Here is a 15,277-nt window from a genome sequence, read left to right as displayed (position 1 = left end):
GCCCTCCTAAAATGCCTCATTTAAACACGCCCCCACGTCTACATCACTGTGTGGGAAGATTTGCAAAACAGCGCCCAAATGTATACGCAAAGAAAGAAGGTGGAACTATTATTCTCGCTGTAGTATTGTTGCTGCCATGAGCACCATGTCGTGGAGATGCTGTGTTTCATTGTGAAAGGGAAAATACTTTGTTTGGGCTTCCAAAAGAGGACACAACTAGAAATCAGTGGTTAAGTTGTGTTTACAACACTGTTCCAGAACAGTTCAACCCAAATATTAGAGTGTGTGCAGCGCATTTTACGGACGACTGTTTCCTGAACCTGGGAGTAGCCTGCCAGCTGCTCAAAGACTGTTTCTATAAAGTGGGGCAATTCCAATGTCGCAAGGACAGTCAGGCGCTTCTGACTCACAGCCTGTAAGTATGCTTTCTTATTTAAAGAATTTGCCACTGACTATTCAAACGCGAGTTTTGAGCAGTGTAGAGTAGTGCTTGTTGTTTGTCGTTACTCCGATCACAAATGCAGACATAGCAATGTTTACGTGGCGCGATGCAACGCGACGCGTAAAAAGACAGTATTAAAAAGTCATTATTAAACTATAAGTATAATAGTATAAGTAATTATGTTCCCACTGGATGCAACAAATGCCTCATTTATAATGGGTTTTATTGTTTTTGTCTCGTCGCGCCGGGACACAGCATAACAATAGGGTAAAGGCGTAACATTTCCATCTCATGGTTGAGGTATTCAGCCAATCACAACGCACTGGATAGCTGGTCAATCAGCGTACAGCTCGCTTTTCAGAACGATGAGCTTTTTAAAAATCGACGCGTTTCAGAAAGGCGGGGCATAGAGCAACAATAAATGTACAGTATGTGGAAAATAATGTGTTTTTTGAACCTTAAACCGCATAAACGCATTACACCAAATACACCAAATAATGTTCCTTTTAGCAACGTCATATGACCCCTTTAAACATCAATATGCCTGTATAACTTGTTCACTGTTTATTGCTTTGGCAACATTGTGCTATTCCACAGTCATGCCAATAAACCTCATTTGAATTGAACTGAATTGAATAGATAGATAGATAGATAGATAGATAGATAGAGACAGATAGTCAGATAGAGACGGACAAATAGACAGACAGATAGAGACAGACAGACAAAAGTGAGTACACCCCTCATATTTCGGCACCTCATGGCAAAGAACTCTCTGAGGATTTGAGAATTAGAATTGTTGCTCTCCACAAAGATGGCCGAAGTTAGGTAACACCCTGGAACTGAGTTACAGTACAGTGGCCAGTGTCATACAGAGGTTTTCCAAGACGGGTTCCACTTGGAACAGGACTCGCAAAGGTCGATCAAAGAAGTTAGGTCCTCGTGCTGTGCGTCAGGTGCAGAAGCTGGCTTCAAAAAACAGATGTATGAGTGCTGCCAGCATTGCTTTAGAGGTTGCAGAAATGGAAGGTCAACTTGTCAGTGCTCAGACCATACGCCGCACACTGCAACAAGTCAGTTTGCATGGCGGTCATCCCAGAAGGAAGAATCTTCTGAAGCTGGCTCACAAAAAAGCCTGCAAACAGTTTGCTGAAGACAACCTGTCCAAGAGCATGAATTACTGGAACCATGTCCTGTGGTCTGATGAGACTAAGATAAACTTGTAAGGCTCAGATGGTGTCCAGCATGTGTGGTGATGCCCTGGTGAGGAGTACCAAGAAAATCCAAGAGATCGAGACAAGAGACGCACTTCCTCCTTCACTGTCATAAATACATATCCATAAGAAACCTCTACTTCAACAAACTCACCAACTTAATAAAGAACTTTACAGCCATTAGTGAAACAGAACAAATAAAGATAATACTAGGAGAGGGACAGACAGCAGCACTGGCTGCGAGATACGTGTGGACGTGCCACAGCCTGAGAGACAGCAGGTGAATGTACATAATGTGTGTATTGTGTCTGACCTCAGTGTGTTTCCCTACTGTCTACCAAAGTGACCCTCAGCCTTGTGTGTTTATATGTTAAACACTGTGGTATGAAATGTTCACCGAATAAGTTCTTATTTGTTACACTGTTTATTTAAGTTTATATTGTTATAATGTTTTTATTCTATTATTTTGATCTCATTGTTATTATATTTCTCCACATATATTTCAAGCTTTGGCAATATTGTTTTTTTACAGTCATGACAATAAAGCAATATTGAATTGAATTGAATTGAATTGACAAACAGACAGACAGACAGACAGACAGACAGATAGACAGAGACAGACAGAGAGACAGATATATAGATAGATAGATAGATAGATAGATAGATAGATAGATAGATAGATAGATAGATAGATAGATAGAAACAGACAAATAGACAGACACACACACACACACACACACAGATAAATAGAGACAGACAGACAGAGTCAGACAGACAGATGGACAGATAGACAGACAGACAGATATATAGATAGATAGAATAACCCACAATACAGATACAAACAGCGAAGTGAGAAAAAAAGTGTGCTACACTTTGTAGGTCTGTATCAAAATTATAGTGGTGTGAAAATGTTTTTACCCCCTTCCTTTTTTCTTTCTTTCATTTTTTGCATATGTCACACTTGAATGATTCAGATCATCAAAGATATTTTAATATTATACAAAGATAACCTGAGTAAATACAAAATGCAGTTTTGAAATAATGATTTAATTTATTAAGGGAAAAAAGCTGTCCAAACCTGCCTGGCCCTACGTGAAAAAGTAATTGCCCCTAAATCTACTAACTGGTTGTGCCACCCTTTGCAGCAACAACTGCAATCAAGCGTTTGCGATAACTGCCAATGAGTCTTTCACATCACTGTGGAGGAATTTTGTCCCACTCTTCTTTGCAGAATTGTTTTAATTCAGCCACATTGGAGGGTTTTCGAGCATGAATGGACTGTTTAAGGTCATGCCACAGCATCTCAATTGGATTTAAGTCAGGACTTTGATTTGGCCACTCCAAAACCTTAATTTTGTTTTTCTTGAGCCATTCAGAGATAGACTTGCTGCTGTGTTTGGGATCATTGTCCTGCTGCATAACCCAAGTGCACTTGATCTTGAGGTTACAAACTGATAGCCAAACATTCTCCTTCAGGATTTTTTGATAGAGTGCAGAATTCATGGTTCCATCAATTATGGCAAGTCATCCAGGTCCTGAAGCTGCAAAGCAGCCCTAGACCATCACACGATGGTCCACCATGTTTGACTGTTGGTATGATGTTCTTTTTATGAAATCCTATGTTGGTTTTATGCCAGATGTAACAGGACACACACCTTCCAAAAAGTTCAACTTTTGTCTCATCGGTCCACAGAGTATTTGCCTAAAAGTCTTGGGGATAATCAAGATATTTTTTGGCAAATGTGAGACTAACCTTTGTGTTCTTTTTGGTCAGCAGTGGCTTTTGCCTTGGAACTCTCCCATGGATGCCGTTTTTGCCCAGTCTCTTTCTTATCGTTAAATCATGAACACTGACCTTAATTGAGGCAAGTGAGGCCTGCAGTTCTTTAGATGTTGTTCTGGGTTCTTTCATGACCTCCTGGATGAGTTGTCGTTGCGCTCTTGGAGTAATTTTGGGAAGGTTCACCAAAGTTACAAGTTTTCTCCATTTGTGGATATTGACTATGACTGTAGTTCGCTAGAGTCCCAAACCCTTAGAAATGGCTTTATAACCCTTTCCAGACTGATACATGTCAACTATTTTGTTTCTCATCTGTTCTTGAATTTCTTTAGATCGCGGCATGATGTGTTGCTCTTTAAGCATGCTTCACTTTGTCAGACAGGTTCTGTTTAAGTGAATTCTTGATTCAACAGGTCTGGCAGTAATCAGGCCTGGGTTTGGCTAGTGAAATTTAACTCAGCTTTCTAAAATAATGTGGTTAATCACAATTGTTTCATGATTTAAAAGGAGGGGGCAATTAATTTATCACGTAGGGCCAGGTAGGTTTGGACAGCTTTTTTCCTTTAATAAAAACTTTAATAAAAAATCATTTAAAAACTGCATTTTGTATTTACTTGCATTATCTTTGTGTAATATTATTATTCTTTTTTTGATGATCTGAATCTTTTAAGTGTGACAAATATGCAAAAAAAACAAAAAAAACAGGAAGGGGGCAAAAACCTTTTCACTGCACTGTATAGATGGATGAAGCCTAAAAACTCTAGGAGGAATAAGAATCGCAATTTTTGGTCTTGGGTTAAGAGTTGAGAGCTTTGTCAAGCCAACATCATAATCTGTTTTCACAGGTTTACACTGGTAAATATTGGATTATGTTGAAAGCACAGAGCTCACCGTGGTGCGAGGTGATAGCTTCCTCTCTTTGGATGTCTTGGTCTATAACCTATGGAAGAAGTTATGCTTTTATTACAGCTTGAAAACTGCAAATGGACAAAATATAAAATATCAAACAAACCATACAAGCTTTGATCTTTGTTTATGCCAGCGTTTGTCTTGTGTACTGTGGTATACCGTGCTGGTAGTGTGCAGAAGCTCTGGGCTGCTGTCTGAACTCCTGCCGTGTGCTGTGATGGAGCTGGTGTCCTCTTTCTCGATGCAGATCATCAGCCTCCACGGGTCTCGCTATGACAATAAAAGAAGCATTTAAATACAGTTTTAATTGGAGGTTTGATTCTCTCACAATTAGTATTTGCAGTGGAGCATCACTGGAAACATAAAACGTACAATTCTGAAGCCTGAACTTCACCACCACGTCCCCAAAAGACTGAAGCAATGATTACTGCCTCAAACGCACATAAATTACAACCAGACTTTTTTTTATACATCTACCCCCAACAGCCTCTTGCAATTGACACTTTAGACCATCTGAGATTCAAAACAATCCTTTTAGTGACAGAGAAATAATGGGGTGAATTAACTTCAGGGAAAAGAGGCAAAGTTTAGGAAGCAAAACAGAAATGAGAAAAGAAAGACAAACTGTCGCGTTTTGGTTTTCAGAGCAATTGAGCGATGACAGGATTTTATTTCTTTTTAAAATTTTCACTCTTTAGAGTTTGGAGTTCCACTACTTCTTTTTTAAGCATTAGAGGCATAAATGCCATGTTTTATTGTTGCAAGAAATACTAGATAGTTAGCTAGATAACACACATCAAATGTCTGAATCCCCTCCTAAAATGATCCCACCTCATAGTTTGTGAAATTATAGTTAGCAATTAAAATGATAAATATTAAAGTAATAATGGCATATGACTATTCTAATGACCTAAAATATTTATTTGCTTCGAACTTTTTTAAGTCAACCCTGTTACTAAATGATTTTTCTCTTTGCAAAAAAACCCTAACATTTTATAATGAAGAGCAAAAGATATTATCAACCTGGAGCCATTCAACTTCCGCAAGTTATTATAAAAAAAATAATAAAAATTCATACCAATATCTTTAATTTCATTATTATTATATTTATAATAACTAAATATTCTGGCCTCAAACTACCTAGTTACCATTGTAGCATATACTTTAATTTTTTATTTAAAACATTTTAGGTAGCACTTTACAATAAGGTTCCATTTGTTAACTATATTTAATGCATTAACTAACATTAACTTACAATGAGCAATACATCGTTACAGTATTTATTCATCTTAGTTAATGTTAGTTAATAAAAATACAACTGCTCAGATCCATTAAATAACATTACTAGATGATTTTATTAATTTATTAGTAAATGTTGGAATCAACATTAACTAAGATTAATAAATGATTTAGAAGTATTTTTCATTGTATATATAAATATGTATAATTTAATTATTTTTCTTATTAATAAAATACAAAATCACAATTTAAACAGGGTTCAAATTTTGGCACATCCTTTCACTGAAGAAAAAAAAAGAAAATTTTTTAGGAGTTCCATACCATGTTTTGAAAGGGCTAACGAGCATTTCTTACAAAATCCCACAGTCAAGTATTCAGATTGTTTTGAAGTTAGAAAACATGTTGTGCACAACAGATGCTCTAAGAACAGCATATGACAAAATAAACTAGCTGGAATTCCAGACGACCAAAAACAACTATAAACAAAAGAACATCAATCTAACAGGACAAATCTTGAGATTCAAAGCACAGGCACTGGGCCACTCTACCATAATCGGACTAAAATATCTGATGACAAAAAGCAGCCTATTTGCCTCTAAGACACAACATGAGCAGTTCATGAGCTGGTCGACATCAAGAGGGAAAACAGATGGAGACAATTTCACCATAAGGTCTCTTTTAATCTTAGGACAGAACCACAAAACTCTGGATGGCGGTAAAAAGCAAAAGGGGCTCAAGGAGTTTGTAACAGCCACCACGTTATAATTTTGTTGTCTTGTTATGTTACTTAATATAGATTGCAACCTATAAAAAGTAACCCAGAATTATTCTTGTTATGACAAAGCATCCCCTCGATCTAAAATAGTGTGCCAAACAGAGTGGTTCCACTATCACGGACCAGCTGGAGGGTGTTATGAAGACTGCTGGCTATTGTTTATCTGCACGTAACCTGGACATCTCAGCATGCATTCCATTTCTTTGAGTCACAACCAGGTCAACAAGGAATCTGTGCTTGCAAAAAGCTCCATAGATGTCCAAAGAATTCAAACATTTCTTCGAATGAAACAGCCCTTGACTGTTTGTTTATTAAATAATTCTGGTCAAACTACTCCCAGCTCCATTACAATTTACTATACAAAAAAATCATTCATATGAAGTAAAGTGCTGTATATGAAAGGGATAAGCAAATTTAAAGTGATCTGCACCATCTCTGTGTTGTAGTCTACGCGGTCGGCTGTGGATGGAGACGCCGCGCCTCCTGCAGGCTTCCAGCACCAGCTCTCTGACAGACATGAACAAAGACATCCAAGAGGACTAAAAGACAACAGACAAAACAGATATTAAACGCATAATGCATATACAATGACATATTCAAAATCCCAATCCAGTATGTGCATCTATAAATGACCAAATCCATACAGTCATCCTGAAAGGACACTCTTAAAAATGTATGAATGTCATATCTAATGGCATTTATTTAAAAAAAGAAGAGAGAAAAGACATTTGAATGCAGATGTGCATTTGGTTTGATGTATTCAGACATTATTATGTGTTCCAAGTATTTTTGGGGCCATTATAAATACAAAAGAGGTCATAGTGACTTACAGCACGGAGACCTCCGTGAAGACGAGAGGTGACTATGCACAGTCTGAGTTAGTTCCTGACTGCATTTATAATTATGAACCCATGTTTATATGTGCGGGTTAAAAAAAATTATTTAGATGTTTTGGTCCCTTTGCTCCGGAAAAAACCTTACAGCAATCAAAAACAAAAGAGATTCTGTAACTGTTTTCCAGTAAACCAAAGACATGTAAACAAATCCAGTAAACAAAATATGTGTGGCCCATACTATGACCTGATTTTCATTTAGCATGTTAATAGGCTTCGGTAGAGCTGCATAGTTCATCATGACACAACATATATTTTTATTTAAAAAGGATCATGCTAGGTTCTCTGGTGATCCGATCACAAGTGGAGCTAAAACATTTTGTGAACTGTTCAAACCACAGTCAAAGATAGTCAGAAATGCACTGCATTTGTAGTACAAATACCAATCCATTATGATGCATCCCAGACAACAGTAAAAGACCACTCCCACTAAACTGTCAATCAAACATTTTGCTAAAACAAAGGCTCTGTTTGGCCGGTTATATGTGGCTTCAAAAAGTCACATTGCGGTGAGAACAAAATTGAAGTATCTGTCTCAACCAACCATTTGTGACTGGATCATCCAAGACGGATGTTAATACCAAGTATAAACAAGGTCAACAGCATTTTCCTGTTCTTACATTTCCTTCAAGAAGCTCCTCTTTCGGACAGCCTGAGTGGGCTTGCAGATACTTTGAATGGAAGAGCAGGCCGTCAAAGGTCTTCCACGGCATGAGCTCACCCATTGGGAAAGGGAAACCACAAGCACTGTTGGCTGCGATGAGGTAGGTCAGACCCCGCACAAAGAGAGAACCGAGCTGGACGGCCCTAGGGTCCACAACAGGGGTCTACATGGGGGAGGGAATAAAGAATCACATAAGAAAAAAAAACTTATGAAAACACAGTAGTTTGCAAAGGTGTGTTCAGTCAAAATCCAGCCATTTCACTTGGAATCTGTACAGTATGGAGTTTCGCGTGCGGGTGAAAAAGTTCCCCAAGCAGATTTCACTTGGTCAAGGAAATTAACTGTGTTGACAAGCAGGAAGTTTCTTAGTTTGAAAATGACTTCTGTGCGAGTGGTGCTTAATGGATTGCTAAACTATTGACACAAATTTTGCTAAAAACTATATTTAATGTCATTCAAAGTCATGCAATATCTTTGTATGAGAAAATTAAGGGCCAATAAGGGCCATATTGGTCATGCAAATTTGTTGTGTTGACCAATAGAAATCTGCTTGGTTTGAAAGTGACTTCTGAGCGGTGCTTCATGCATCGCTACACTTATTGGCAATGGAACATTTTATACCTGCGAAATTTCACAAATGTTCTCGCACCATAAAAAAAAAAAACTATATTCCAGGTCTTCTGAAGTAATGTGATACATTTGTGTGAGAATGAAACCAAAATGTATTTGGTAAAAACCTGCATTGCAGCTCACAAATGTATTTCACGTTCACATATTTGATGGCAAGATTGACATATCAAACAATAGTGGTAGGCACACTTCTCGTAACTAAGTCAAATTTGCCACAATTTAAATAAACTAATTTTCAGCATACAAAATATAAAATCTAAATTCATTAAATATTCATATTAATGGATCACATTTATGGAGCTTTTTTTCTGACAGTGTTCACCAGCCATCTCTGGTTTTGTATGGAAAAGAGCAGCTGGGACATTCTGCTAAACTCTTCCTTTTGTGTTCTACAGATGAAAGTAAGTCATACAGTTTGGAAATGACACAAGTTAATGATTACAGAATGTTTCTTGTGATCAAACTGTTCCTTTAAACCACACCATTTTTACAGTTGCTTGGTTTCAAATTCATCATATTGTCAATACCCATTGTGTATTTCAACTCAGGCTGCAGGGAGGCAGGGTGTGACCCCATAGAGCTCACCTGAAGTGGCTGCGCGGATAAGGGGATGTTTACAAAGCCCCACCCACAACCACCAAACTGTCCGCTGGTCACCTGGTCCCCCACCCCCACGCACAGGAGATAAGAGACGGACTGATTAGCTTCCGTGACATCAAAACGTAAAATTGGCCTGCCACCTGCTCTGCTCTCAAACACAGCTTAGACTAAAGCAAACAAAAGGGAGGCTGGAGATAAAGCCGAAGTGACAGCAGCAGCCCACTGCCCGCGCCTTCCAGGCGCACAGATTGAGAGCCAGGCCGCCGTTTGAAATATTACGCTGTTTACACAGGCCTGACTTCCTCTTCGTAACCATGCCTCTTCAGTGAAATGAGAGCATTTAATCACATTCACTGTTATGCATAAGGTTTAGAGAGCGGGATGAAGTAGACCGGCTTTGATTAAACCACTTAAAAAGACACGTAAAAGTCTTAGCACCTTTAAAGCCGCTAATTGCTCAGCGTGGAAGTCAATAGGCCTCGGGACAATGCTGATGCCACCCTGCTGCTGTAAAGGTATAGAGTGGGACAACAAACCAGAACAGCAGCTGCTCTGCAAGCATTTCAACAGTGAACAATGAGAGCTGCTCCAGCCAGATGCCTGAAGGACCGCTGGACCCCCTGAGGACACGCAGCTTCAACATTAATGGCAAACTACAGCCTTGTGATGAGGCTCTGCACCTGTGCCATACCTTAATGCACATCTGCTCAATGTTACTACTGTAAACATTCACGCATGACAAGACGAGTCTTGTGTGGTATTTCAATGAACTTTCAATTTTTCATTTACTAAATAAACATTGTGGGCTGTGTCTGAAACCAGTCTTGTGCCGTTAAAGGGTTGGGAATCAAGAACAGATTCTGTTTTTTAAAAAATACTGGAACTGAATTATTTGGTTCAGGTCACTGTATTTATACGCTTGTACTAGTGATTCATGCACCGTTACCGGATTCTAAAGCACAATGCAAAGGATTTGTTATAGTTAGGTTTGCAATTGTATGGAATTGAATGATTCTGGTTCTGATTCTAATTCAGCGAATGAGTGACTTGTTTTGAATTACTCAAAACAGTGATTTGTTCATCTTTTTAACTCCTTTATGAGTCAGTGAGAGCTGGAGCAGGTTTACGAGTTGGACTACAGTGTGAGTCGCACCATGTACAGTATTTGTAGGAAGGAACCAGTAATGGAACTGAATGCCATGAAAATGATTTGCCTTCAGTGCTTTTGAAAAATAAGAAAGCATCTGTCTCTGAATAGAACTGGTTCTCACAAATCAGTCTCAAATTCATACATTATCAGTTTGAATTGATCTATGACTCACTCACTCACTCACTCACTCACTCAGTACTGTTATAATATATACAGTGCCGTGAAAAGGTTTTTGCCCCCTTCCTGTTTTTTTTGTTTTTACATTTTTTTGCATATTTGTAACACTTAAAAGATTCAGAACATCAAATAAATTTTAATATTACACAAAGATAATGCAAGTAAATACAAAATGCAGTTTTTAAATGATGATTTCATTTATTAAGGGAAAAAAGCTGCCAAAACCTACCTGGCCCTACATGAAAAATTAATTGCCCCCTCCTGTTAAATCATGAAACAATTGTGATTAACCACATTATTTTAGAAAGCTGAGTTAAATTTCACTAGCCACACCCAAGCCTGATTACCGCCAGACCTGTTGAATCAATAATTCACTTAACAAAATGAAGCATGTTTAAAGAGCAACACATCATGCCGCGATCTAAAGAAATTCAAGAACAGATGAGAAACAAAATAGTTGACATGTATCAGTCTGGAAAGGGTTATAAAGCCATTTCTAAGGGTTTGGGACTCCAGCGAACCATGGTCAGAGCCATTATCCACAAATGGAGAAAACTTGGAACAGTGGTGAACCTTCCCAGGAGTGGCCGGCCTACCAAAATTACTCCAAGAGTGCAATGACGACTCATCCAGGAGGTCATAAAAGAACCCAGAACAACATCTAAAGAACTGCAGGCCTCACTTGCCTCAATTAAGGTCAGTGTTCATGATTCAACAATAAGAAAGAGACTGCGCAAAAACGGCATCCATGAGAGAGTTCCAAGGCAAAAGCCACTGCTGACCAAAAAGAACATTTGCCAAAAAATATCTTATCCCCAAGACTTTTGGGCAAATATTCTGTGGACTGATGAGACAAAAGTTGAACTTTTTGGAAGGTGTGTGTCCCGTTACATCTGGCATAAAACCAACATAGGATTTCATAAAAAGAACATCATACCAACAGTCAAACATGGTGGTGGTAGTGTGATGGTCTGGGGCTGCTTTGCAGCTTCAGGACCTGGATGACTTGTCATAATTGATGGAACCATGAATTCTGCACTCTATCAAAAAATCCTGAAGGAGAATGTCCGGCCATCAGTTTGTGACCTCAAGCTCAAGTGCACTTGGGTTATGCAGCAGGACAATGATCCCAAACACACCAGAAAGTCTACCTCTGAATGGCTCAAGAAAAACAAAATTAAGGTTTTGGAGTGGCCAAATCAAAGTCCTGACTTAAATCCAATTGAGATGCTGTGGCATGACCTTAAACAGTCCATTCATCCTCGAAAACCCTCCAATGTGGCTGAATTAAAACAATTCTGCAAAAAAGAGTGGACCAAAATTCCTCCACAGTGATGTGAATGACTCATTGCCAGTTATCGCAAACGCTTGATTGCAAGGGTGGCACAACCAGTTAGTAGATTTAGGGGCAATTACTTTTTCACGTAGGGCCAAGCAGGTTTGGACAGCTTTTTCCCTTAATAAATGAAATCATGATTTCAAAGCTGCATTTTACATTTGGGTTATCTTTGTGTAATATATATATATATATATATATATACAGGTGCTGGTCATATAATTAGAATATCATCAAAAAGTTTATTGTATTTATAATATACAAGTGAAACTTGTATATTATATTCATTCATTACACACAGACTGATATATTTCAGATGTTTATTTCTTTTAATTTTGATGATTAGAGCTTACAGCTCATGAAAGTCAAAAATCAGTATCTCAAAATATTAGAATATTACTTAAGACCAATACAAAGAAAGGATTTTTAGAAATCTTGGCCAACTGAAAAGTATGAAAATGAAAAGTATGAGCATGTACAGCACTCAATACTTAGTAGGGGCTCCTTTTGCCTGAATTACTGCAGCAATGCGGCGTGGCATGGAGTCGATCAGTCTGTGGCACTGCTCAGGTGTTATGAGAGCCCAGGTTGCTCTGATAGTGGCCTTCAGCTCATCTGCATTGTTGGGTCTGGTGTCTCTCATCTTCCTCTTGACAATACCCCATAGATTCTCTATGGGGATCAGGTCAGGCAAGTTTGCTGGCCAATCAAGCACAGTAACACTATGGTCATTGAACCAGCTTTTGGTACCTTTGGCAGTGTGGGCAGGTGCCAAGTCCTGCTGGAAAATGAAATCAGCATCTCCATAAAGCTTGTCAACAGAAGGAAGCATGAAGTGCTCTAAAATTTCCTGGTAGATGGCTGCGTTGACTGTGGACATCAGAAAACACAGTGGACCAACACCAGCAGATGACATGGCAGCCCAAATCATCACTGACTGTGCAAACTTCACACTGGACTTCAAGCAACATGGATTCTGTGCCTCTCCACTCTTCCTTCAGACTCTGGGACCTTGATTTCCAAATGAAATGTAAAATTTACTTTCATCTGAAAAGAGGACTTTGGACCACTGAGCAACAGTCCAGTTCTTTTTCTCCACAGCCCAGTTAAGATGCTTCTGACGTTGTCTCTGGTTCAGAAATGGCTTGGTAGCCCTTTTCCTGAAGACGTCTGAGCGTGGTGACTCTTGATGCACTGACTCCAGCTTCAGTTCTCTCCTTGTGAAGCTCTCACAAGTGTTTGAATCAGCTTTGCTTGACTGTATTCTCAAGCTTGCGGTCATCCCTGTTGCTTGTGCACCTTTTCCTACCCAAATTCTTCCTTCCAGTCGACTTTGCATTTAATATGCTTTGATACAGCACTCTGTAAACAGCCACACCTTTCAGTAATGACCTTCTGTGATTTACCCTCTTTGTGGAGGGCGTCAATGTTCGTCTTCTGGATCATTGCCAAGTCAGCAGTCTTTCCCATTATTGTGGTTTCAAAGAACAAGAGATGCCCAGAATTTATACTGTAGGGATGGTCATTTATTCAAACTCAAATGTAAATATTCTAATATTTTGAGATACTGATTTTTGACTTTCATGAGCTGTAAGCTCTAATCATCAAAATTAAAAGAAATATATCAGTCTGTGTGTAATGAATGAATATAATATACAAGTTTCACTTTTTGAATGGAATTAGCGAAATAAATCAACTTTTTGATGATATTCTAATTATATGACCAGCACCTGTATATATCGAGAGAGAGAGAGAGAGAGATATATTACTATGTACATTCACTAACGTTTAAATGTTTGCAATTATAAATAATATATAATCTCACCAAGGCTATTTATTTAATCAAAAATACAATATAAACAGTAATATTGTGAAATATTATAACATGCTAAAACTACAGTTGCCTTTTTTAATGAAATGTAATTTATTCCTAATGGAAAAGCAGAATTTTCAGCAAGCATTACTCCAGTCGTCAGCCTTTACTGATTTGCTGTTCAAGAATCATGTCTTCTTATAATCAATCAATGTTGAAAACAGTTGTGCTGATTAATATTTTTATGGAAACAATGATACATTTTGTCAAGATTCTTCGAAGAATATAAAGTTAAAAACAACAGCATTTATTTGAATTAAAAATCTCTTGTGTCGGTGCCAATAACCTCGTGGTTAGTGCGTCGACACATAGCGCAACTGTGCTCACGGCAACCCGTGTTCGGGTTCTGCTCTTTACTTTACTGTTCATTAAATGCATAAAAGCTCATAAATATAACCTTAAAATAATCTCTTGTAACTCTTGTACATTCTTGGTGAATAAAAGTATTAATTTCTTTCAAACAAAAATAATATATACACACATATATACATATATATACATATATATATATATACACGTATATATATACACACACGCACACATATATATATATATATATATATATATATATATATATATATATATATATATATATATAAATATATATATGGGTTGTTCCTCAAAAGTACTAAGAGAATGTTCGAATGTTTGAACTGGAATCGTTAAATTCATCCCTTACAGATGCTGTGTAGTGGCATCCTTAGCTTGCATTTACATTCCCTTACTATGACAAAGCAACACAGGGGGAAGCAGATTAGAGGGGGGTAATCAGGCAGCCCCTGGAGACTCTCCTGCCATCTGTCTGGTTCTTACAGCCTCCTAATACACCCCCACCCCATCCCTTTTCACATTTCAGGCAGATGTGACAGTGTAACTCCCGATGGGAGACAACAATGGCGCGTGTAACAGGTGCTCCCGCCACCCCGTGGCACATGGGAGGCAGGAGAGCTTTACACACTTTCATCTGGCCAGCGGCAGGCTGTCGCCACCGCGCCTTGAGCACACACGCGTCTGGGTCAGCGAGCAACCCAACACCTGTTGCCGTGCGCGCCCTCTAAACACACAATCCCTCAACGCTATCATTCATCTCCCAACATACTGTGCACAACATAAACCCAGCCACATCACTTCACTTGTGCCAAAACATAAACACGTGGGATCATATATAAATAAATACTACGGCTAAGTGCACAATAAACAGCCTTTACAAAGCATAAAAGATACAGAGTCAGTCATTGTCTACCTGAGTGATTGAAATTCTTTGCTTGGACCGCATTTGCAAAAGTAAATAAACATATAATCTGTAAAAATGTAAATACAACTTAACAGTTGATTTGTATTGTCAACAGCTTGGCGTTTCACCAGTCAAGGGCGAGATATGCATCAGCATCTGAAAACAACAGACTGGAGGGATTCACACCAGACGCAAAAAGGACAGCCGTAGACACAGGAGGATCTGTAAATTAGGAGGCGGCTTGCTGGATATCTCCCAAGAGGCTCTAATTTGTCCCTCTATCATCCATTATCTGTGCTGTGGGGAGGGCTCTCAATCCAAGCACTGCGAAACCACAGACCGCCCTTGGCGGCCGTGTCTGAAA

The 15,277-nt window shown here is 38.7% G+C and overlaps 1 protein-coding gene across 3 annotated transcripts in view; it reads right to left on the bottom strand.

Moving 5' to 3' along the window:
• The window catches only part of fam120b (family with sequence similarity 120 member B), a 38,465-nt gene that overhangs the window by 13,466 nt on the left and 9,722 nt on the right, over positions 1–15,277 (bottom strand). For 2 of the 3 annotated variants that reach the window (XM_058796316.1, XM_058796317.1), the window contains exons 7-10: positions 7,870–8,076; positions 6,787–6,895; positions 4,502–4,612; positions 4,325–4,373 (exon numbers count right to left, since the gene is read on the bottom strand). In XM_058796316.1, coding sequence (XP_058652299.1) covers positions 4,325–4,373; positions 4,502–4,612; positions 6,787–6,895; positions 7,870–8,076 — 476 coding nt within the window. Of the gene's footprint in view, positions 1–4,324; positions 4,374–4,450; positions 4,613–6,786; positions 6,896–7,869; positions 8,077–15,277 lie in introns of all 3 variants that reach the window. The other variant, XR_009273982.1, reaches the window with a different exon arrangement.

The sequence above is a fragment of the Onychostoma macrolepis genome, chromosome 13 (assembly GCF_012432095.1).
Source record: "Onychostoma macrolepis isolate SWU-2019 chromosome 13, ASM1243209v1, whole genome shotgun sequence".
In the NCBI taxonomy this organism is placed as follows: Eukaryota; Metazoa; Chordata; class Actinopteri; order Cypriniformes; family Cyprinidae; genus Onychostoma; species Onychostoma macrolepis.
The sequence above is the reverse complement of the archived record's forward strand: the minus strand, read 5'-3'. Positions and strand labels throughout refer to the sequence as shown.